The sequence below is a fragment of the Papio anubis genome, chromosome 8 (genome assembly GCF_008728515.1).
Source record: "Papio anubis isolate 15944 chromosome 8, Panubis1.0, whole genome shotgun sequence".
Taxonomy (NCBI): domain Eukaryota; kingdom Metazoa; phylum Chordata; class Mammalia; order Primates; family Cercopithecidae; genus Papio; species Papio anubis.
In genome coordinates, this window is record NC_044983.1 from 127381682 (window position 1) to 127407678 (window position 25997).

At 41.6% G+C, this 25997-nt stretch overlaps 1 protein-coding gene across 1 annotated transcript in view; it reads right to left on the minus strand.

Moving 5' to 3' along the window:
* HHLA1 (HERV-H LTR-associating 1) overlaps nucleotides 1-23852 on the minus strand; it is a 36357-nt gene extending 12505 nt beyond the window's left edge. Inside the window, exons 1-10 of the mRNA XM_021942631.2 lie at nucleotides 21659-23852; nucleotides 20596-20655; nucleotides 16556-16615; nucleotides 15374-15454; nucleotides 12172-12255; nucleotides 11985-12068; nucleotides 6016-6099; nucleotides 4352-4408; nucleotides 4160-4246; nucleotides 1875-2123 (exon numbers count right to left, since the gene is read on the minus strand). Of these exons, the coding sequence (XP_021798323.2) occupies nucleotides 1875-2123; nucleotides 4160-4246; nucleotides 4352-4408; nucleotides 6016-6099; nucleotides 11985-12068; nucleotides 12172-12255; nucleotides 15374-15454; nucleotides 16556-16615; nucleotides 20596-20655; nucleotides 21659-21737 (925 nt within the window). The 5' untranslated portion in view covers nucleotides 21738-23852. The remainder of the gene's footprint in view (nucleotides 1-1874; nucleotides 2124-4159; nucleotides 4247-4351; nucleotides 4409-6015; nucleotides 6100-11984; nucleotides 12069-12171; nucleotides 12256-15373; nucleotides 15455-16555; nucleotides 16616-20595; nucleotides 20656-21658) is intronic.
* Nucleotides 23853-25997: the final 2145 nt, after the last annotated feature.

Here is a 25997-nt window from a genome sequence, read left to right on the forward strand (position 1 = left end):
CCTGGCAAACATGGTGAAACCCCAGCTCTAGTAAAAATACAAAAAAATTAACTGTGCATCGTAGCAGGTGCCTGTAATCCCAGCTACTTGGGAGGCTAAGGCTGGAGAATCGCTTGAACCTGGAAAGTGGAGGTTGCAGTGAGCAGAGATCGAGCCACTGCACTCCAACCTGGGCAACAGAGCAAGAGTCTATCTCAAAAGAAAGAAAGACAGAAAGAAGGAAAGGAGAAAGAAAGAAAGAAAGAAAGAAAGAAAGAAAGAAAGAAAGAAAGAAAGAAAGAAAGAGAAAGAAAGAGAAAAGAGAGAGAGAGAAAGAAAGAAAGAAAAGGAAGAAAAGAAGGAAGGAAGGAAGGAAGGAAGGAAGGAAGGAAGGAAGGAAGGAAGGAAGGAAGGAAGGAAGGAAGGATCTTCCCTCATTGGCCTTTTAAAAAATTGTTGGATGTTCTTACCTGTTTATTAACATAGTAGAAATTAAAGTCAGTTTTTTCAAGTTTTACAAAACTGAATTCTATTGAAGGATTTTACGTTTATAACTTAAGTTGAGGACAGTTGCTTTCTTTAAAATACTCAGATTTCTCAAACAGAACATAGTGTATTTCTTCATTTATTTAAATAGTCCTTTATTACTCTCATTAAAATCTCGTAGTTTTCTTTGTATAAAACCAGCACCTCTCCTTGTAGGATTATAGGTAGGCATTTTAATGATTTTTTCTTGTGATTAGAAATCACAAGTTTTTGTCATATTATCCTGGAAACTTTTCTGATTTTGTATAATTGTCATGATGCCAGCTATTGTGCTATTTTTCTGCAGTAAATGTGTTTTTCTATTTAATGGAGTTGATTTCTTTTCCTCTACACCACCCAGTCATCCTTGTTTCCTAGCCTGCTGACACCTATCAATTCTTGTCTCTTGGGGAAGCCTGTGTCTCCTCTAGGCCGGGGTAGGAGCCCTCTCTGTGCCCTCTGTGTACAATGGTTCTTTGTAGGCTGGATCATGACTATTGGTTCACTTGCCTGGGCTCTCTCCTAGGTCTGAGAGCTCAGGAAAGAGAGAGAACATTTGTAGAGCTGTGTTTTTAACAGCTAGCCTAGTGTCTGGACGGAAATGTGTTTTGATGAGTAAATAAATGAATGAATTCTGATAACTGAATGAATGAATTCTGATGACAATATTGTCTCAGTGGGTCCATTGTTGGATCCCACTGAGAAAATATTGACTCTTAATGAGCTACCTCCATTTTATATTATTTCCAAATAGGAAAAATAAGATAACCACGCCTTTTGTGTCTTTAGTGATGACACTGCTGATCATGTACTCAAGATGCTGAGGAGGCAGGAGCCTCCTGCAGGCCATTGGCGGCAGCTTTCCCACTGGTGTCAAGTCATTAACGTATTTTTGGCATCATTATCGAACCAGTTACAGACTGAACTAACCATGCCGTAAAATATTGACTTCACTTCACCATTTCATGTGAATTTCGTGAGCGATATTGCTAAATGCTTTGCTGAAATATGAATACTTTTACCACAATGCACTGTGATAATATAAGACAATAGCATTGAAGGAGGCTGGGTGAAGGGTACCGGGGAACTCTGTATATTATTTTTGCAACTTTTTGTGAGTCTTAAACTATTTCAGAAGAAAAAGTCATCAAAATACATATTAGAAGTACATTATGGCAATGGCATTTTCTGCCTTTGCTTGATCTTGTAGAACCCATACTGGCTCATATAGATCTGTTACTTAAGTAAGCTGAAGTGTAACTTCATTGATGGAGAAGGGATTGAGGTAAGGATTTTGCCTATATATGCGAGCCTAAAGGGAACAGGAGCCAGACACAGCAAGGGGAGGAAAGGGTGAGAATGCGTCTTACCCAAGGCTGGGAGAGTATGGGAGGCACTGACCCATGTGGCCGTGGCCCTGGCAGGAAGCTCAGGAGGCCTGTCTGTGCTCAGGGTCTCCCCTCTTTCTGAAGGAGCAGCTGTCTTTATCCAGGGAGAGGTCCTCAGAGCAGATGCCCAGGGTGTGCTCTGGGCCCAGCGCCAGGGGCTTGTACTTGGCAGTGTTTTCTGGCTTTTGGTTGTGGGCTTTGAAGTCCTGGCAGTTCCCCTGGTAGCTGCACCTTCAGGGAGGCAGTCAATGGTAACTTTAACATGCTTGACACTTTGGACATAAAAAAATGGAAAGGTCATTGGACAGCAAATATACTGAATGTGGAGATTCAAACCTTTCTCTGAACAGCATCAAATAAAACCAAAAGAAGTATTTCTCCTTGAATTCAAATTAAGATAAACTATCAATTTGTAAAAAAAATCTGTGATGAATAACACTGAACAGAATGCAAAGCTCTCAAGCTTAAAAGTATCAGGCATTTGCTATGTTTCCTAAACAGATCCTGATCCCTGTCAGAGCCTTTCTTCCACCTCCAGCCCTCAGCCACTCCAGGATTCTGGTACATGTCCCTGGAAGAGGAATTAGTCTCCTTTGTATGCCTTATGGACACAACTAAAAGCCAAAAGTGAAATTTGGGGGAATCAGAAGCTTCCAGACAGAAACAGCTTGAAAAATAGGCTCCCACAGAGTTAGCAGGAGAGCTTAATTCAGAGGGAAATCTATGCAGCATCCTTGGTTACTCCATGAAGGAAAGAAGAAAGTGGGATCAGGTATTAGTTTCACCTTATGTCTTCCCTAGGGAAGGCTCAAGTGGTGGCAGCAGTGGATATGAGGATGACAGGCTCCTATTAGCCCATAGGGTCCCTTCCTCTGGGAAGACAAAGACTGGCCTATAGTCTGGTGGGCAGAGCCTGTGTTGGATTTTGGCCCCCACCTCCCCTGAATGCATGTAGAATGAGAACTGTCTAATTACAGGAGTGGCCTTGCAGTCTCATTTCCTCTCTCTGCCCTACTTCTGGGCCCATTAACACCCTGAGTGCAACACCAGCCTGAACCTTGCTCCCAGATCAACCAGACATGGGGCTAAATACATCCAGCCAAACTATTACCCAGCCAGGGTACTTGCTTTCAGGCACATCAGCTTTAGCATCAGCTTGTAAATATGTTCTCTCTTCCTAGGCATTTGTTCTTGTTGAAGGAGCACAAAGTGGGAGAATTAATTGAGACCGGTGTGTGTGTGGGTGAGGGGGGTGGGAATGTCACAGAAAGACTCTCCAAATAAATGAGATTGACTCAACCCTAAGATCTGTACTGAGAATCAGCCAGGTGAAGTCATTCTACCAACTGCCCATTTCATCTTCTTATCAAGTAGCCTTGTCCCACACAAACTGAGATTCCTTCTACAGCATAATCAAAAGAAGCCCTACAATAAATATAAAGCAAAGTAGCCCCTGAAGTGGAGTTGCAGATTTACTGTATCCTTCATTGCACTTCAAGAGAAAGTGATGAAGAGCCTACTATGTGCGAGGCATCAAGGGGAAGGCAGGCTGTGAGGCTGAAGGAAACTACTTCTTCTGCCTTCCAGTTCCATTCATTGAGACACACATAGAAATGTCAACTGTGTCGCAACCCGGAGTAACATAGAGTCCAAATGACATGCAAGTGCTGTGTTATGGGACGGTAGAAGATGAAGACTGACTTTGATTGGGGGATATTTAAAAAAGAGGAGGTAGTATCTAAGCTGCAATTAACAGGCAAATAGGGTTCTGAAATATGGAAAAGTAGGGAAGAAGTTCCAGAAGGAGACAACAGCATGACCATTTTGGCACAGAGGGGCATGAAGGTGGGTCATGGTTGGGTAGGGACTGGATATTACAGAGTGGCCAGGTCCCCAGCACAGAGTCACAAATTCAAATGTCTACAAAAACCAAGTAGTTAATATGCGAAAAAACATGTAAGGCAATAGGGGGCAGAGAGGACTATGGAAAAGAGGGAAAAGGTGCCCTTCCTAGTGTGGGAATGAGGGTGGCAGCTACTCAGTTCCAGTTCCTTATTGCCATGTGTTGGGGGGAGGATCTAGAATTGCCAGACCTTTTGCAAGAGAATCCAGAAATTCATTTTTTTTTTTTTTTAAATGGCGAAGTTCTCTGATTTTTAACAGTGTAGCTAAACACAACACCTGAGGGCAGCTTTCAGTTGCTAGTGTGCCAAGTGGGACCCTGGTCTGGAGAGTCTATGGGAGGAGTTTGGGAGGTTGGTACTCACCCAGCACACCAGACATGCCGCTGGTAAATGTGTAATTGATAATGGGGTATTTTTCCTCCATCTCCCAGAAGTCAGAAAGATTCCTTCCTGCAAAAATTACACCAACAGCATCAGATCTTGGGTTTCATCTGTTGGACAGTTTTGTCTATTTCTCAGCCCAGAGAGCTTGTCAAAGAATGTCTAGTGGTTTACCTGACTTTCCTGTCATCACACAGATGAAGATGCAATCTGATGCATTGCTTTGACTCACTGTAAGACAAACCAGTACACAATAAGACTTAGCAATGGGTTTGAAGCTGTAAATCTTTGATTGAAATGAAAATTAAGCTAAAAGTACCTAACTTAGGATAATACAGGAAAATAAGGCTGACTCTTTACTCTTAAGGCAGTCCTGATTTTCCGATTTCTTTATTTTATTTGGCTGGGTTTGGGGGATGGTGTAGTGGCTAAGGGCAGAGCCTCTGAGGTCAGCTTCCACAGTTACAACATCAGCTCTGCCACTTACTAGCTATGCAAACAAGAATGAACTGCTTGACCTCTTCAGGACTCAGTTTACCCCTTTATAAAATGGTGAAAATTCAAATCCCACAATCCCTTATTTGTAATTCCCAAATCCCCACATCTCTGTAAGGCAGCATGTTTTGTGTGAGCTTGGTATCAAAACTTGAAAAATATGAGGCTATGATAGTCTTTATCGATCCTACTTAGTGTAAAGGGCTGAACATTTTGCCAAATTACCATTAACGTGTTTGATTATACTGGGCTTCTCTGGATGCTGTTGGAGAGGTTACATCAGGTATGGTGTGGTCACACTATTAGATCTTCAAAAGCCTGAAAACTTCTGAATTCCTAAATATACTTTTCTCTGACGATGCTGCCTAAAGGACTGTGGACATGGGGTTGCATGTCTCTCATAGGATTACAGGAAAATCCAAGGAGATAATGGGAGTGAAGCACTAGGTATGGTGCCCAGCAGATAGAAGAGCATGGTAGCTAGAGTAATCATTATTGTTATTATTAATGTATTACTATTATTATATACATTAGCATACTAACATAAGAGCACAGGCTAAGAGCCAGATCACCTGGTTTAGAATTCTGCTTCTGCAGAGTGACGTTGAGCAATTTACTTAACCCCTCTGTGACAGTTTCCTCACCTGTCAAATAGGGATAAATATAGTAGCTGCCCCAAAAGGTTGTAGTGAGGATCCAATGAAAGAATACATGGAAAGCCCTTAGAATATTATCTGACACCTAATGGTAGCTGTTACTATTTCTCTTTCTCCCTTCCTCCTGCTTTTAAAACAGTAGCTGCTCCACAGTGCATCACACCATCTTTCTGCTGAGACCAGAATGATCCTTGCTTTTCAAAGTGGGTCCCTAAGGAAATGTGATTTTCCTGGGGGTTACATGAAACCACCTTATAAATGAGGTGTATGTTTCTTAACTGTACTCTAAACATGGGCTTAGGCTCCATATAGATTTAAACCTGAATTCTGGCACCAAATTTGAGTAAAATATTCAACCTCTCTGGATCTCAGTTTTGTCCTCCTTAAAATGGGGGTATATTGACCCATCAGAAGATGTTTTCTTGAGTCGGCCTACGTTCCTTTAACTTTTGAGCTTTGGATTCTTCCTCCAATTTTACGCATCCCAGAAATATGAAGATTTAAATATTGGTGTATTTATTGGTGTGGAAACTGGGCCACACTGATTATCTAAATAAAGATAACATGAAGGTTTCTGCCAGCCTAACCTATGGCAGGGGTTGGAGTGAGGAACATACTATGCTTGATTATCTACCACAACAGATGCTAAACCTCAAAATTACCAAAGTGTTTGCAAGATGAACACACCTGAGAGGATGGAGGTTGACTTAAAAATCTCTGTGAGGTAGCTGGTGGAATTTCCAATGATATCTACCAGTAGAGCTGTAAAATCTGCAAGACAAATTTAGGAGGTTTAAATTTCTGCTTCAGAGACAAAAGGAGAAAAGTATACTGTATGTGGATTTTTCAGAGTAGATTTTACAAGTTTGATTTAGTTTAGTGTATTGAGGAATATCAACAATGGTATAGAGAAATACTACTAATTCTAAAAAAGGAAAAGTCTTGATTTCAGGCCAGAGGTAAACTTTGGATCCACTGTTAAAATCTTTCTTCTTTTATTGTCCTCTCTCCCAACCCCTTCTCTACTAACATCTAAGAGCTAAGAAGGACCACATTGTTGAATAATGGTCTTTTTTGGGGGGGGTTTCCCCATTGTTTTACCGAATCGTTTTTTAGAATACCAACTCCATCTGATAGGAAGAGCCCCTCAGACAAGTAAGGTAAATTTACAGACTTGGGAGTTGGAAAATGAAAGTGCAATGTGAAATTTACTGGTGGATTATAAACTATGAACAATAGAGACAAGGCACTTTATAAAATTATCACCAGGAACCTTTCCTTCTGCCCCCCTTTTAAGGGGACTCATGGTGGTGGTGGCGGTGGTGGGAAGTGGTGTCTGAGATAATTTTTTTCAGCATTTCAGGTTATAGAATCGTTGTGGACTTTCTTTCTCAGCTGAGTTTGAACAGGGCCATTGCCTGACATGGTGGGCACCATTGACTGTGAAAATTCCTAATATTCTTCTAGTCAAACAGCTGCCATCTCCTTCTTTGTTCATTTATGGCTTTCCACAATCCAACACATTCTTGACTTGTAAACAAGGCGAATGTGTTTGAGGAGTCCCAGTCATTTTCTAGAGAGGAAGCTTCTTGTGTCCAATGGATGATTTCCCATCATACTGTGTAAATGCTCCTTTCACTTATTAATGGGATCATGAGTTTGGGCAGGAGCAAGCTAACTTGAAAATACAGAACCACAAGAGGTAGGAAAATGTTATGTGACAATTAGTGGAATGTGTAGCCAAGACCAACAGATGATGGGCACTACTATGTAAGAACCGAAGCCATGAAGTGCTCTTACTACCTCTGTACAGGCACATTTTAACCTCCTGGAGGGAGAACACCTATGCAGTATGTAGTATACCTATGCAGGTACAGACATCTGTATATGCAAACATGGGCACCCTCTTTCTCTGTCTTTTTCTTTTTTTTTGAAACTGAGTCTCGCTGTGTCGCCCAGGCTGGAGTGCAGTGGTACAATCTTGGCTCACTGCAAGCTCCACCTCCCAGGTTCACGCCATTCTCCTACCTCAGCCTCCCAAGTAGCTGGGACTACAGGGGTCCCCCACCACACCCGGCTAATTTTTAAATATTTTTAGTAGAGACAGGGTTTCACCGTGTTGATCTCCTGACCTTGTGATCCACCTGCCTTGGCCTCCTTCTCTGTCTCTTTAGACCAGTCTGTTCTTAGTCAATTGTGGAAACTGAGGAAGGGTATTATCTCTTAGTCATTCCATATATTTTCTTCCTGCTTCTAAAAATTCTCCTTTGTTTATTACTCCATTTATCTAATAAATATTCATTGAGCATTAGCAGTGTGCCATACACTTACTAGGTACTGGAGAGTTGTGTAAGACATACAGAAGAAGTTGAGGTTAGTGGGGAAGCAAGATTCATAAACAGACCAATAAAATGCAACTTGGAAGTCATTATTAATCTTGCATAGAAGCTATGAGCATGGCTTTGAAGCCACACACAAAACATGGAGTCCAGGTTTTGCCCAAGGCTCAGAGACATGATGTAACTTGTCCAAAGTTCCAGAGTACGTGGCAGAGCTTGGATTTCACTTGAGGTCTGCCTTGGGCTGAAGCTTCCACTATTCCCAGTATTCTTACCACCACTCATGAAACCTCTTGCTCAATGCATTTTGTCAATTCTCCCTTTAGAACTGTTTTCACAATCTGCTTTTTAGGCTTGGGAGAAAGCCAGTTATTATTAACTCAAAGATATTCTTTGCATTTATGAAAGTTTGAATTATCTAATTTACTAGCAATGATCAAAATGAATGATTCATGACTACCTTCATACATAAATAGAAGGTAGAATTAAGAAAACCTTTTTACCTATCATTTTGGTAATGATTTAAGACTGCCTCTTAACACTCAGTGTTGGCAAATGTGAGTGGAGAAACATAGGCATTCAAACATTGTTGGTAAGATTGTAAACGTATGCAAGACTTTTAGAAGACATTTTAGCAATTCAGATCATTATAATATTGTTTCCCCGTCAGCCAACAATTCTATTTTGAGGGCTTTATTCTGCAGAGGTAATTGGGCAAGTATTCTAAGTGATTTTACACAGGTGTTCATCACAGCCTTGTTTATAATTGCAAAAATATGAGGAATTAGCCAAGTTTCCAACAAGAGGAGACAAATTAAATAAATCATGGTACATTCTGTCAATGAATACTAAGAATTCATGTGAAGGATGAGGCATACTTGCATTCACTGGAATGAAATGGATTTTTAAAGACATATGGGTTAGTTTGAGAGTGGATTATAAAATTACATGAAAAAAATGAAAGATACTGATGGTTGTCTTTCAATATCGATTCTCCCACCTTCCTTTAGTAAGAGAGTATCAAATTTTAGTTGGGAACATGGTGGTTTAACACAATGACTATAATTTCAAGCTTGCTTTGCGGGTGAGTGTAGCCATGAGATTAAATTCTGGGCAATAGGATGTAAGAGAAATGTGAATGGTTTCCAGGCTGTGAATTCATAGTACCTGTGCATGCCTTGTGGGATGGTTTGGATCTGTGTCCTTGCCCAAATCTCATGTCAAATTGTAATCCACAATGTTGGAGGTGAGGTGTGGTGGGAGGTGATTGGATCGTGGGGGCAGACTTCTCATGAATGGGTTAGCACCATGCCCTTGGTGCTGTTCTCATGATAGTGAGTTAGTTATTGCGAGATCTGGTTGTTTAAAACTCCTTTCCCCGCTTTCTCCCTTGCTCCTGCTCTAGTCATGTAAGATCTGCCTGCTTCTCCTTCCCTTCTGCCATGATTGTAAGTTTCCTGAGGCCTCCCCAGGAGCTGAGCAGAAGCAGTCATGCTTCCTGTACAGCCTGCAGAACCATGAGCTGATTAGACCTCTTCTCTTTATAAATTACTCAGTCTCCAGTATTTCTTTGTAGCAATGGAAGAATGGACTAATACACCTTCCAAATCCTTTTTCCCCTTCCTTGTAGTTGGACTGTGGATGTGCAGACAGCCTACCTTAGGCTATGAGAACACAGATCCATATGTAAGGCAAAGCAACAAGCTAGAAGGAGCCTGGGTCCCAAAACCATCAAACCATTAGAGCAGCCCCAGCATGTCTACATGCCCAGATTATCACACATGAAAGCAATTAACTTCTACCTTCTTTAAACTGGACTATTTTGGACTCATTTGTTATAGTAGCCCACCCTGTATTCTAAATAATACAGAGAATGGGTTCCTATATGTAGAGCAGGATGTCTCCACAAATGAGTAGATATTAGTTGGGGTACATAGGTAGGTAGGTAGGTTAGATAAGTAGCTTAGATGACAGGCTGGATAGATAAGTGGGCTATATAGGTAGTATAGACAGCCTTATATAACATTCATCAGCACGTTAATAGTGACTACCAGTGGATGGTGGGATATCAGTTATTTCTGGTTTCTTAGTTTACCTGTCCATGTTGCATAGCATCTTGATATCACAATACATTATTTTTAAAATCAAGAAAATTTAAGCAAGTTTCATTTAGGAAGAAAAAAAGGAAAATATGCAAATATACCCTCAAAGGAGGGCTATAGGTCAGAGTTGAAAACATTAAAAAGAAAATGATCCAGATCTAAAGATCATCCAAAAAGACATCATCCCCAAAGGCGCTGAGCAACAGCAAGTTGTTGGCCTAAGTGTACAGCCTCTTATGGTAGCGCTGTGACTTCTTGTCAAACCTTGCGAAAGTTGCTGTGACCTACCAGAGGAACAGCATGCAATTTTATCAGTAGATACTGATCCATGGATTATTCTTTTCATATAATTGTTACAAGTGTGTGGAAATATGATTTGACTCATGAAATAAAATTATAAACTTTCTCCAGGCAGATGTAACTTTTTAAATCTTATTTGTATCTTTCACACAATCAGGGTAGGGACACACTCAGCACAGACTTCTACCCTCAGCAGGGGTTAATGAAATGGTGAGAAAGGCGTGATTATGAAGAATTTTTTTCCTCGCAAATGTATTTGTTGATGAGATTCACAGGGTAAATTACGTAAGATAATAGACATTAAGTACTCAGTGTAGGGTCTGGCATATAGTACTCATTAAATATTAGTAATTCTTTCCTTTAATATTTTCACAATATTTGTTTTAGAAATTCTACTCTGTGGGGGAAATAATCTGAAACAGGGAAGAGTTTATGCACTAAGATGTCCAGTGCAAAATTATTTATATTAAGAAAAACCTAGATCCACTCAAAAGTCTAAAAACAGCGTAGTGGCTAAGAGAATGCTTGCATAGCCATTACAAATATTTATGAAGAGCTTGTAATATGGTGGAAAATATTAATATTAGACTAAGTGGGGAAAAGTATAAGAGGCTTTGGTAACCTTTAGTGCGTGCTTCCCTTACAATCTAGTCTTCAACAAGCAGCCAGAAGGATCCTTTTAAAATGTCAGATCATGTCTCTTCCCTGTGCAGACAATCACAATGGCTTCCTTCTTATTCCGGGTGAAAACTAGAATCCTCACAGTAGACCTTAAACTTTTATGTGCTCTGCAACACCCTTCCCACTTTGCCCTCACCAATCGGAGCTAATTTCCTACAACTCTGTCCTGGCTAACCGGCTCCACCTATGCTGGCTTCTCTGGTCCTCCTCATGCTGCTGCTTAGGCATTTGTCTGGAACACTGTACCCAGGAATAACCACAGGGCTGGCCCCTCACATCCTGAAGATCACCCCTCAACCCTCACCTCATTTGGAGAAGACTTTCCTGACCACCCTACACACAGTAATATCCCCCACCGTGACTTTTCCCTCCAGCTTTCCCCTGCTTCATGGTCCCCATGGTCAGGCTGTCAGCCCACATATCATGTACTTGCAGTGCATTTATTTACTCTCTGCTCCCCGCTAGGAATCTATGTGCCATGGGAGCAGGAGGTGTGTTCACTTTGCTCTGTGTGCTTTACCCACACCTAGAAGGGTGCATGGCTCATAGTGCACGCTCAGACAGAATTACTGAATGGGTGAATTAGTGGTGCAAAAATTGTCACTTTTATTTTTCAGTGTTCTCTAAAATAAGGAACATGTAATACTTTAAAGTTTTATTTATAAAACTAGCACATGAATATACTCTCCTTGGGAAAAAAAGTTCAGATAATCTAAGGCTCTTTTAACCAACATTCTTCCACTCTAAAACACAGTCCAATCTTCTTTTCAGAGGGAATCACCTATCTGGTGCCCACATATGTGTTCTTATCAATAACACTGTGCTCTTCATATTTTTGGGTAACTTTCTTTTTCTAATTAAAAATCTCTTGGAAGTTTTTCCATGCACAGGCCAAATTTGAGGACTCTCTCTCATTTATGTATTATCTGTGGCTGTTTTCCAAAGTTTAATTAGACTTCGGAGACTTAATGGAAACTACTTAACCATTTTCCCTCATGATGGATATTTAGGTTGTTCCTCAATTTTGCAATTAAAATAGTGCTTCATGAACATTTTCCTCCTGTCCCTTTTGCACACACAACTGTTTTTCACTGGGATAATGAATATGCACATGGTTAAGGGTAGTGGATAGGAACATATTTTCCTATCTTACATTGAGGAAAAACAGAAACTTATCTAAAAGGACACAAGCAAAATTAGAAAAGCTGCAAGCCTCATAGTTAGCTGTACCCACCTGATAAGTCATTGGTCCGATTGTTTAAACAGTAGCAATACCTTGTGGGGAATTTGGCGGGATCCACCGTCTTCAGGTTAGAAACTGTGAAGAGAAAGGATTCAACAGAGATCCTGACACACAGACTGGCCCTGCAACACATCTCCACCACTACCATCACCATCAAGAAGAGCTAGGCAGCACTCACTGTTGTAAACAGCTACAGAAAACTTGTGGAAGGCGAAGGAACTGTAGGAAGTGACACTCAGCAAGGAGAAGAACTTCTTGCTATCTGCCAAAACATACCAGATAAAGAGACAGACAGATGGCTACTAAGGTAACAATGAGTAAATGATACAAATAGGTAAACAGTCCCTAGAAATTAACAATACAAATAAAGAAAGCAATGATGAAAATAAACAAACAAAAAAGTAATAGAAACAAAAAATAACAAAGTAAAACTAAACCAAAAAACTGAAGAGTATGTATCATTTGTCTATATTTCCTGATCCATCCCAAGCTGTAGCAACTCTCTAAGTAAGATTCCAAGGTGTATTAGGCTCCTGAGGCTGCTGTAACAAATTATGATAAACTCGGTGGCCTAAAACGGCAAAAATTTGTTCTTTCACAGTTCTGGGGACTAGAAGTCTGAAACTCAGTAGGGCACACTCCCTTCAAGGTTTCTAAAGGAGAATCTGTTCTTGCCTCTCTCAGCTCTGGCAGCTGCCTGTGTCCCTTGGCTTGTGGCCACATCTCTCTCTGTTCTATCATCACATGATCTTTTCTTCTGTGTGTGTCTCCTTTGCCTCTTTCTCGTAAGGGCCCTTGTGGTGGCATCTGGCACAACACAGATAATCCTGGACAATGGCCTCATCTCAAAATCTTTAACTCAATCAATCAATATGTTATCATATCAGGTGATATTCACTCTTTTGACATATAAAGAAGTATTCACAGATTCTGGTAATTACAAAGTGGATATCTTCGGCCATTTTCAGTCTACTACACAAAGAAAGGGAATTTTTTTTAAACCAGGAATACTAACATAAACAATCAGGTTTAGGAATACATGCATGAGCATCTTGTCTACTCTCCATCAGTGCCTGTTCTTGGTTTGTATCTGGAAGACAGTGCAGCAGAGGGAGATCTTTCCAGACCATGGTCTGAGAATCAGCCACCTGCATCAATTCACACGGTGCACCTATTAAAAGGGCACATTCCTGGATGTGACTCAGGTCTACTAAATCAGATGGTGAAGAAAGGGGAAAGGTGGGTATGCCCAGGGTTCTGGATTTTAACAAAGTTGTCAGGTGAATTTTTTTTTTTTTTTTTGAGACAGGGTCTTGCTCTGTCACTCAGGCTGGAATGCAATCATGCAGTCACAGCTCACTGCAGCCTCGACCTCTCAGGCTCCAGTGATCCTCCCACCTCAGCCTCCCAAACTGCTGGGTTTATAGGCATGACCCACTGTGCCCGGCCTCAGGTGATTTTTATTCATATAAATTTGTGACCCACTTTGATGGTGGATGGAATGGCAGAATCCTTAAACTTTGGTGCACGCAAATCACCAGCGGTGCCCATTCTCCCCCTCGGCTCTCTGGCTATTGCCGTCTGGAGACCCTAATGCAGTACACTGGGTGAGAACCAGACTCTGTATTTAATAAGCTCCTTAGAAGAATGGGGTATACACCAAAATGTGAATACTCCAGTACTCAGTTTTTTTCATGATAAGAATCACAAATAGCACTTGGTAAAAATGTACGTTTTGGGTCCCATCCAAGATCAGCTGGATCAGAATCTCTAGAGCAGGAACCTGGGGAGATGAATATTTAATAAGTATGCTAGGTCCTTCTTATTGTGCAACAAGTTTCGGGAACTTTGGCCTACATCACAAACCTGGATTAAACATGTCTGAATTCCAATTCTATATGGCAATGGGCTTGCTTCAATGTCTGCATCTAGAAAATGGGAGTGAGAGTACCACCCCATGGAGGTTATACAAGGATTAAATTAGTCATTGGAAGAGTTTTGAGCTCCTTGAGGGTACCAGTTACGGCATTCGAGTCTCTGCAAAATTTCGCAGAGTCCAGGGCAGGGCCTTGCAGAGGAAAGGACAGGATTAACAGTTCAGGGCTGGAAGGGCTAAATATTTTGCAGCCCATCCCTCCATCTGATGATTCAGTCTCTCCACAGCACCCTCTGCAGGTAGACTACTGCCTTCTTATCGTGCACCTCCCAAGGCAGCCCTATCCACGGCAACTCTCATAAGAGCAAATTGGAGGCAGGAGCTATATCCCTGTGATTTACAGTAACAGGCATTGGGACAGGGATGGATAATAATGTTTATGGGTAAATGTGTAAGTGAACAAGTGTAGAGCCACCTGGCACAGTTGTGCAGTGTGTGTATTGCACAATCCTACGGAATGCCATTTACATAGACCTCAATGCTGAATTGGCATTCTCCATCCCCCTTATTCTAAATTACATGTATCGTTACTTATTTGTTATGTTTATTGTTTGTTTTTGGTTACCCCTTCACCCAACAGAATGGAAGCTCCCCCAGGCCAGAGATTTTTGTTTTTTGTTTACTGCCTTATCCGCCAATACTTAGAATAGTGCCTGACATGTGATAGGTGTTCTATGAACATTGACTGAAGAATGTGAGAATAAATAGTGAAGGCAGTGAGGAGTGTACACTAGGGATCGTTCAGGCTTTGCTGTCATTCACTAAGTATGTGTTACATACAAATCATTTTGCTAGACGCTAAAGAACACAGAAAGAAGATTACAATAATATCGTAATCATAATATGATCTTAAAAAAAGAAATCCAGAATCATATTAACTTAATCAATGAGTAATTATTATTAGTTTATGGCAACAGAGTTACAATTACAAACATACGATGTCTGGAATGCAATTTACTCTCAAAATTCTCGTAAACCTTCTACGTCATTCTGAGTTAGGTGAGACAATGAATTCTGCATTCTGTTTCCGTTTTTGTTTTTTGAGACAAAGTCTCACTCTTTCTCTCAGGGTGGAATGCAGTGGCATGATCACAGCTCACTGCAGCCTCAACCTTCTGGGCTCCAGCAATCCTCCCACCTCAGCCTCCTGAGTAGCTGGGACCACAGGCATGCACCGATGCACGCAGCTAATTTTTGTATTTTTTGTGGAGACGGGGTTTTGCCATGTTGCCTAGGCTGGTCTCAAACTCCTGAGCTCAAGCAGCTTCCCAAAGTACTAGGATTACAGGCCTGGGCCACTGAGTTCAGCCTATTCTCCACTCTGAACACCGAGAAACTTGAGACACAGAAGTGAAGTGTCTTGTCGAGGCAACAGAAAGGTTCAGAAAAGACACTGGTACAATAAAATGCATGGACCTGGATTGTGTTTTTAAAAAATGATTACCTTTTAATGCTCTACTCAACATCCCATTCACAAGCTCCGTCAGGTTAAGTGCGGAAAGATCGATTGACCTTGCAGGCAGCTCTGAAAGAGATTCAGAGATAATGTCACTGGCAGGCTTTTCTCGGCAAGAGAAAAAGTTCCTCATTTCCAAACTTCAGGTAGATATTCAACTTCTTTGCACATGTGCTGAACACAAACCAAGTGTCAGGCACAAGGGGTTCCAAGTCAAGAGGAGGGTCCCGACCTTAGGAGGTGACAGTCAACAGAGTGACAAATATAGATAAGAGAAATCCCAATGAAGCACAGGAAACATTAACTTTTAGTGACGATTGCATCTCTGCATTTGGAGAGACTCAGGACTCATATAAAACGTATCTCAAGCATAATGGGAAGCCCAAGGGCATTGCAGGAGTTCTCAGCAGTTCTTTGAAAATAAGTACCCCGTGTAAAAGTGGGGTCCACACAACCTGGCTGAGCATTGACATCACCTGGAAATATATATATTTTAAATTACACAATTCCAGTACCTGGGCTCCATCCTCGAAAATTCAGAATTAATAGGTCCAGGATATGACCCAGGATGGAGGGAGAAATCTCCCAGGTGTGGTAGGAGTGGCAGCGTGCAGCGAGTGGAGTTAAAATTCCCACTTCCTCCGGCTATTCCTTAATGATTTGGAAACTGGCTAGGCACAGTGGCTCACGCCTGTAATCCCAGCACTTTGAGAGGCCAAGGTGGGTGGATCACGTGAGATCAGGAGTTTGAGACCAGCCTGGCCAACATGGTGAAACCCCGTATCTACTAAAAATATAAAAATTAGCAGGGTGTGGTGGCAGGTGCCTGTAATCCCAGCTACTTGGGAGGCTGAGGCAGGAGAATTGCTTGAGCCTGGGAGGTGGAGGTTGCAGTGAGCCAAGATTGTGCCATTGCACTCCAGCCTGGGCAACAAGGGTGAAACTCCATCTAAAAGAAAAAAGATTTGGAAATAACAGTTGACAAGATGGAAACAGTTGTTGATGCTCCTATTTATTCAAACGTTGCCTTCTTCAACTTTTACTTAATGATCAGATAATGATTAGAGAGATGACGTTCTCTCCACTGTGGGAAACAACAGAGGTTCAGAGAAGTGGAGGAATTACGCTGCAGCCCAGACAACCCAAGGGATTTTGGGGAGCAGCACTCACCCGTTGTAGCAAGAAACGCCACCCCCTTCTCCTTCCTCTCTTCTCCTCTAAGGCCAGACACTGGGAAGGAAACAGTCTTCATGAGAAAAATGCGAGTGGTCCAGTTCCTACCCCCAGGAACGGAAGAAGTCTTGGAAGCTTCTTTGGCATCTGCTCTCTGTGCGAGAGTCACTGGCAGACACTGAGGAAAGGCAGATCCCAGACTCCTCTGTATGGCCCTGATACAGATTCTAACCTCTCTGGGATGGGTGTGGCCTAGAAATCCACATTTTAATAAATAAGCTTGGTGATTCTGATACAGGGGGTCTTATTTACCCCACTCCTTAACCGAGTAGGGAAACTGAGGCCCAGAGAGGAGAAAAACCTTGAGCAGTGGTAATAAAGGGTTCAGAACCTACTTTCTAGAACTGTGGAGCAATGGCCAAAATATTAGGCCACTTGACTACTTAGCAAATTTCATGCGGCCAAAGGAGAAAATGTCAAAGAAAAATATGAAATTTCAAAGGCATTCATTCATTCAATCTTCATTGGTTCATTCAACAAATATTCACTGAGGGCCAAGCAATATGCTAGGCAATATGAAATGGTAAAGGGGAATGAACCCAGTCTCCAGCTTCATGGGGCTTCCTGTGTGTGATTTGGTCAGGGAGGAGGAGACTCACATGTTGTGACAAGAGAGGAATGTCAACACGGTGTGGGAGCACCAGGGCACTAGCCTTGTGTCGGGGATGGAGAAGGCCTTCTTGTGGAAGTGACATTAAGCAGAGACCAGAAGGATCAGTTGTTTTGGACCACATGCTATAGAATTACACTGCACTTGTGACTACGACTGTTGCAGTGGTCATTTTTCATGTTACATCTGGATGGAGAAGGTGCCCTACTTTACAATTTATTTTATTAAATTAAATGCGACACTGAAGCGACACGTCTTGTCAGAGTCACGGAGAGGTTCAGAAAAGAAGCTGACACACAAAAAGCTAGTATCACATGTAACATGAAAAATGACCACTGCAACAGTAGGTACCAACAGGATGGAGAAGGTGCTTTATTTTACATTTTCATTTTACAAATGGAAAGCAACAACCCACAGAGTCTGAAAAGTGTGCTCTGTGTTACAGAGGAAGTCAAGATTCAGGGCTGATGTAGTTACCCATTACACCGAGGAATGTCCCGTCTTTTTCCTTCTTAACATCTTTATTTCCAGACACCGAAATAAAAGTTTTCATGAATCAAATAGGAACCTGAAAGTACAGCCTCAAACACTTCATAACATCCTCAGAAATCATCTTGTCCAACACTTTGAAGAATGGATAAACTGAAATCCCCAAACTTGATTTGATGTACCTAAATCCCATATTGCGCTAGTGGCTAAGATAAAATCAGAAAAGAGCAATCTCAACTCTTTGTCCATGTTCTCGCTCGCTTCTTTTTATTTTACTTTTTAATGTAATTTAAATTAATTTTAATTTTATTGAAAAACACTTAACATGAAATCTACTCTATTAAATTTTTTTTTTTTTTTGAGTTGGAGTCTCACTCTGCTGCACAGGCTGGAGTGCAGTGGTGTGATCTCACTGCAACCTCCGCCTCCTGGGGTCAAGCAATTCTCCTGCCTCAGCCTCCTGAGTAGCTGGGATTACAGGCCCATGCCACCATGCCCGGCTAATATTTGTATTTTTAGTAGAGATGGGGTTTCACCATGTTGGTCAGGCTGGTCTCAAACTCCTGACCTCATGATCCACCCGCCTCGGCCTCCCAAAGTGCTGGGATTACAGGCGTGAGCCACCACGCCCAGCCCAATTAACAGATTTTTAACTGCACAATACAGTATTGTTACCGATCGTCACTATGCTGTACAGCAGGTCTTTAGAACTTACTCATCTTGCGTAACTGAAATTTCATACTCTTGGGACAGCAAACCTCCCATTTCTCTCTCCTAATCCCCTGGTGACCAACTTTCTACTCTCTGCTTCTGTGAGTTGGACTATTTTAGATACCTCATGAAAGTGGTATCACGCAGTGTTTGTCCTTCTGTGACTGGTTCATTTCACTTAGCATACTATCCCCCAGGTTCACTCATGTTATTGCATATGGCAGCGTTTTCTTATTTAAGACCAAATAATATTGCATTGTATGTATATACCGCATTTCCTTTTTTTGTTTATCCGTCAGTGGCCATTTAAGTTGCTGTCTTCTGCTTTTCGGATACCATGTTGAAACTGAGTCAAGTCAACTGTTGCCTGCTTAAGCCAATTTGTCCTTTTACCAATTGTCAAGCTTTTTGGTTAAATAACAGAGCTTCTGGGGTTAGAGGTAGGTGGGGACTCTGACCCCACTTCCCCATAATAGGGCTACTGGAGGCAAGGGGCTTATGTCACAACGAAAGGAAGTCTGAGACAGATATAATCAAGCAGGGCAAATGCTGCCAACTAGTCAGCTCTCTAGCTTGGGTGAGGCCACTTCAACGCCTCAGGCACCTGCGTGGCACTTTACCTAAGCAGTCTACTCTTCACCAGCTGCTATAAGATCTGCAGGAGGCACCAATCAACCTTGCTTGTGACCTGCCAAGGCAACAGAGTCCTCCATGCAGGTGAGGGACCAGGATTATGTCAGTTCTGAGTCTCCAGGCAGCAGGGATGCCCCAGGCTACGAGGCTGGCAGGATTCCTATACCTTTCCAGCCAGAATGGGGGGCCCTGTGTCATCTTCCTCACTGAGCACCATTTTTTTTTTTTTTTTTTAGCACCATTGCTTTCACCAAGGAAAGAGTATTTCTACCACTCCTTTTTTAAATTACAAATCCTTGAGTGGATTTTGATAACAATATTTGAAGTCTGAACTAAACACCAGTGGAGCACAGATTTTTGAATAGGATGTAATACAGAGCATTTTTCAAATAAGTACCCTGACAGATTACAAAAAGATATTTTTCTATTTTTGGATAAAAAGACCACCATAATAATATCTTTAAAATAGAAGTTTCCTAGCACTTTTTGTACTTCTTCATGCTTAGTATTTTATCATCTTTTATCCTTCATGATTACCTGTGGGGCAAGAATTGTAGTTCCCATTTAAGGAGGAGAAAATTGGAGGCTCAAATAGGAAAAATATTTATGGAAAGTTATCCTACTTATACACAATAAATTGGTACAATTGGTGCTATCAGGAAAGGGAAGCTGTCAGCTGGGGGAGCATTTAACTTTATACACTTTTGTACCTTTTGCTGTTTGAACTGCGTGAATGTACTAATTAAAAATAAATGAGAATGTAAAAATAGTGCAGGCCTGGTGGCTCACGCCTGTAATCCCAGCACTTTGGAAGGCTAAGGTGAGTGGATCCCTTGAGCTCAGGAGTTAGAGACCTGCCTGGGTAATATGGTGAAACCCTGTCTCCACCAAAAGTACAAAATACTATCCAGATGTGGTGGTACATGCCTGAGGTCCTAACTATCAGGAGGCTGAGGTGGGAGAATCTCTTGAGTCTGGCGGGTGGAAGTTGCAGTCAGTTGAGATTGTGCCACCTCACTCCCATCTGGGTGACAGAATAAGACCCCATCTCAAAAAAAAAAAAAATGAATAAAAATAAAAAGTAACATAATTTCCACCAAAACCATACCAAAAATTGTCCTGCTTGTTTACTAAAATTTAGAAACAGAAACCTGTTTTCCCTGACTCCTCTTGTCCTTCCTGTTGCAATGTATTCACCATTGTACTGCAAAGTCAATTTCATAGCATCAAAAAGGAAAGCCAAAGAAAGATGAAATTATTACAAAGGCGATTATGGCAAGTAAAAATACTTCCCATTATAAAATCTTCTATCACCAATGGAATGCCACAGTCTTTGTGGATTTATTAAGATCACAAGGATTCAATGAACCATAAAGAAATGAGCAGCTCACAGGAACCATTGTTGTGACTATTAGTCACAGTGTTAGATGTGGATACAATCGCTATCTTATCAGTAGAGAAAGTAAGGCTTGGGGAAATCAAGGAATTTGTCCAATAACAGTGAGCTGAAAAGGAGCCCTTACTACCCACTTACCTGTTGTAGGTAAAAAGGTCATTCCCTTCTCTTTCTTGGCTTCTCCTTTGATACCAGACACTAAAGTAAAAAAGGTTTAATCAGAGTAATTATAACCAAGACATAATACTAGAGATAATTTGATTCAACATACCCATTTTACAGATGAGAGAATTATGATCTGGGATTGTGAAGTGACATTTAGTCCCACATCTAGTTTATTCATTCATTTAATCATTTAGTCATCAAATATTTGTTGACCAACTACTGATGATGGATCATGCTATTGAGTGCCGAGTATTTGCTAGGCAGACACATAGGAAAACAACATTGAATACCTTGAAGAGAATGGTGAGGGTATGTAACAGGGGGCTGATCTAGTCCCAGGAATCTGGAAGCCTTCCCTGAGAGGGGACATTGAGCTGAGCTCTGAAGAATGAATAGCATTTGAGTGGGATTTAACTGATTGGGGGAATATTTGATGTATAGAGAACAGCACAAGCCCAGTGTCTGAGGTAGGCATGAGTATTACTTTAAAGAATTGAAAGAAGGCCAACAGTGATGGGGGCATAAAGAATGAAGCAGGTGAAGGTGGTAGGAAGCAGGGATGGTGAGGGAGGCAGGGTCACGCAGAGCCTGAAAAGGACCTGGTACACTACACAGAGAGAAGTAGGAATTCTGTGAATAATTTGGGGCAGGGGGAGAGAAAAGAGGGAGGAACTTGGAAGATGAAATCACAAGACTTATGAAAAGATCACTCAGGCTGATTGGTGGTGAATGGGTCATGGAGAGACAAGAGGAGAAGCTGGTTTGGAAAGCTCTCTCATGGTCCGGGTAAAGGAAAATAATGCTTTGGACAAAGGTCGCAACAGTGGAGGTGAAGAGAATTCTTTTGCATAGATGGGAATCAAATGCAAAAAGTCAAGGGAAAAACAGAAATGGGGAAGTTATTCTTGCCATTTTGAACAAATAATTCATTTAGGATTCTGGGCAGAAATGTTGGCTAATGAGGTTCTCTAAAGCACAGTGGATACTCAAACTTATTATACAACACAGACACTTCCAGAACTCCAGCCAGACCCACCTGTGTTCCAAAGGGACAAGACACAGGCCACACCCACGCACAGCCTCACTGGAGGACCACGTGACAGGAAGCTCAGCATGCCTGTGATACTCTGACCCACCTGGAATGAAGCAAGCAAGCACTTGGAGGAAACTGGCTAGATTACTAGGCACATTGATGCAGACCTTCCCTTGAGAACAGTGCCTGAGGAATCATTAAAATCACAATCTGAAAAAGGCTTTGTACTAGGTTAGGAGAGGTTAGGAAGCTAAGGTAACAAATTAACTCAACAATTTAATGGGCTTAACAACAAAAGTTGATTTCTTGTTTGCAGTATGTATTCACTGCATTTTGGTGGGGAACTCTGCTCCACACAGTCTCTCAGGGACTCCAGTTAATGGCGCTTCACTATTCTGTAGTTCTCCATGTGGCAGCTGTAGCCTCCTTAGACTTTGATTCACTGTGGCACTGGAAGGGAGAGACCTGTGGGATTATGCACCAACTCTTAAGTGCTTTGGCGGGAAGCAACACATTTGCTTTTGCTTGCAGCCCATACCAAAATTACTTACATGACCCTGTATGACTGCAGGAAATCTGGGAATGTAGAGGGAGATGCATACATATGCAGGGAGCATTAATGTTTCTTCCATGGGTTTTTTGGCTGTTGAGATGGGAAATATCCTTCAAATACAGCATCACTTCCTCTCATAAATAGGAAAATATATCATCATAGGAGTATATGAGTGTTCACAATCTCTTCCCTTCTCTGCAGCACTCTGTGCCAGCCATTCTCATTTTGCATTTGCCATGCAAAATCATCATGATAGTTACAGCTGCAAAGCTGAGACTAAATTGAATAACGGCTAACATTTATTGAGCACTTCCTGCGTGCCAGATGCCACACAAAACACTGTCTGATTCATACTTGATAACGGCACAGTCTTTCTGTGTAGGTATTAATGTAATGACAACGTAAATACAGGCTGCACAGATATGATTTGAAAAGAGGAGAAGTTTACCATTGATAGAGGGATGGATTTATCTGGAAGGTGAATCGGGAGGGAAGAAAAGTCAAGAGAATCTGTGCTTGGGTTGGAGAAAAATGTTGCCGGAAGGGAGCATCCTCAGGGCAAATTGCATGTTGAGAAGTTCTGCTGTCCATTAGGAATGGGAAGCCCCTGTGGAATTTTCTTAAAAGATCCCAGAAACAGTTAAATAGTTTTAAAATTATTGATAGATATGTGACTGGCATTTGTTCTAGGTGCCACCCCACACAGAGACAGGTCTTACAAGGAAGCAAGAAGCTGGGGCTTTCTTGGAGTTCGCCTATTCTCATAAGTCTGTTTACTCTCTGAATATCAAGTTTCCTTATCTGCAAAACAGTTAAGAGAACTCTCACAGGGTCTTTGTGAGGATTTAAGATAACGAATCCAGAGCATTTTGCCCAGTGCCTGGCACATTGTTACGCTCACAACACATACCAGGCATCAAGCTCAGGCTGGAGACACAGGGATAGAGTAGACACTGCTACTTCCCTTGGGCTGTTTAGTAACTTAGAAGATGTAGACACGTGCTCAGCTAATTCACACTCAAGGCTGGCTGTGCTAAATTCTCCACTGAGAGAGAGAGAGAGAGAGAGAGAGAGAGAGAGAGAGAGAGAGACAAGGAGAGAGACGGCGAGCACCTGGTGAAGCCAGGACTTAGCGTTCTCTCCAGCAAAGGGTGACGGGGGGTGGAGGTGGGCAGGCAATTCCTGCTAAAGGAGGATTCTTTCCTCTGGCACCTCAACGACTGTGCAAACATTATCTTCCCTTTTGAGTTTCATGTGTAGAATGGACAGAGTCATAGCTACGTTGAAGGTATTTTTGTGAAGATTAAATGAGGCAATGAAATATGCTTACTATAATCTCTGGAATATGGTAGATATTAGGAATCTTAATTTCTTTCTCATTCTCTTATCATTCTCTTTTTTCTCCTCTTTCTCTCCTTCTTCTTCTGTATCTATTTCAGGACTCAGCATCATACCAGAGGAATATGGAATTAAAAGATAAAACCTTATAGTAGAAAAACCATTATTTACATTTATATAATAGCTACACATTTCTCTCTTTTTGACTCCTGCTTCATTATGTTAACCACCCTCTTCCATCTACTAAGAGTAAACATTCTAAGAGTTATTTATTTTTATTTCTTTGAGACAGAGTTTTGCTCTTGTTGCCCAGGCTAGAGTGCAATGGTGCAATCTTGGCTCACTGCAACCTCAGCCTCCCGGGTTCAAGCGGTTCTCGTGCCTTAACCTCCCGAGTAGCTGGGATTACAGGCATGCGCCACCTTGCCTGGCTAATTTTTGTATTATTAGTAGAGACAGGGTTTCTCCATGTTGGTCAGGCTGGTCTCGAACTCCTGACCTCAGATGACCCGCCCGCCTCAGCCTCCCAAAATGCTGGGTTTACAGGCATGAGCCACCGCGCCCAGCCAACATGCTAAGATTTATTACTCAAAGACTACAATTCCTACTGATACTGTTCTTGGAGAAAAATGCATTTTTACTTCTCCCTGGTTCTTTAATTCTTTGTCATTGGCCAAGTCAACTATATGTTTGGATTAAGGTTGTCAGATTTAACAAGTACAAAACATAGGACACCCAGTTAAATTTGAATTTCTGATAGCAATGAATAATATCTTAGTGTATCTCATGCAATATTTGGAACATCCATAGTTTGGATAATTGGAGAGTTTTATAAAGGAACACTTCAGACTGGCTAGGCTTCAACTGACAGTAAAACTGAGACTATCTGGCCTTATGCTCCCCTTTGCAAGTCGGGGCCACTCTGGGACTGTCTAGGACAGGGAGGCAGCCTGGGTTTAAGGTCAGACAGACTTTACTTGAATCTCAAGTTGGCCATTGTGATCTGGGCTAACTTACTTAACCTTCACTCAGTCAAAACGCATTTGTGGAGCTCATGGCATAGTTGTTAGAAGCACAGACCCTGGAGTTGGAGGACTGCTTAGGTTTACTTCCTGGCTCTGCTGTGCAACTTACTAAACCCCTCTGTGCCTCACCCAAGACTGTCCTGAGGATTAAAATATGGTACATTTACAGACTGCAGTGGACAATGTCTGGCACGGAGCAAGTGCTATATAAATGTTTAACAAATAAGTGATAGAATTAAAGTATGGCAAAAACCTCAATTACTTCTGCACCAACATAATATAGTGATAATAATAAAAATAAGAAAAGATGTTGGTACTCCAATAGTAAGCAAGACAGATAATATTCTTCATATGATAGAGTGAGTCCTCAAAGTTATATCTTTAAAAGACTGAATTAGATATCCAAAACTTTACCATAAAATTAAGTTGTCATTATTTCACTACATTTCTCATGATTATTATTGGATAATTATTTATAAATCTTTGTTTCTTCCATGACCCTTGCAGAAGAGCAAGTCACGTGATGACAGGACCACAATAATTATATATTGAAGGGGATCAAAATATGCCAGTCAAAATATACTATCCCCTAATAAGTGACTTTGGTCACGTGGATTATTTTGAGTGGAAGGCCACTGAGAATCAACAGAGGCAGAAAGAAGCCTTCTTGGAGCGTCTCCTACCTGACTATGTACAGACACTTCTGAGAAATTCTCTCTCCCAGGGAGAGTTTTATGGCCATGAAGAAGATGGAAAGTGGGTGCTGAGTGGGCACACAAACCTCACAAAAATAAGCCTTAGCTTCCATTGGTTTCCCCATATATTTCCTTCCCACATTATACTGCCTCTAGAAGCTCAAAACTTTTTTCCTTTGTCTTGTCACTTCTCCACAAATTTCTCACCTTTTTGTTAAAGTGATGTATAAGTCCCCAAGTCTGATGGCCCTTTTAGGATTTTTTTGTTTGTTTGTTTTTGAGATGAAGTCTCACTCTGTCGCCCAGGCTGCAGTACAGTGGCGTGATCTCGGCTCACTGCAACCTCCGCCTCCTGGGTTCAAGCAATTTTCTGTCTCAGCCTCCTGAGTAGCTGGAATTACAGGTGCCCATCACCACGCCAGGCTAATTTTTGTATTTTTAGTAGAGGCGGGGTTTCACCATCTTGGCCAGGCTGGTCTTGAACTCCTGACCTCATGATCTACCCTCCTCAGCCTCCCAAAGTGCTGGGATTGCAGGTGTGAGCCACCGTGCCCGGCTCCCTTTAGGGTTTTCATTTCATTTTGTAAGGACTCCTATAAGCATATGAAAAAACCATTTTTCTCCTGTAGTCTATCTTTTGTTAGTTTAATTTGCAGGACCTCAGAAACTGAACCTAAGAGAGTAGAGGAAACAGGAGTTTCCTCCCCTAGAGTACAATGTATTGATCCTCC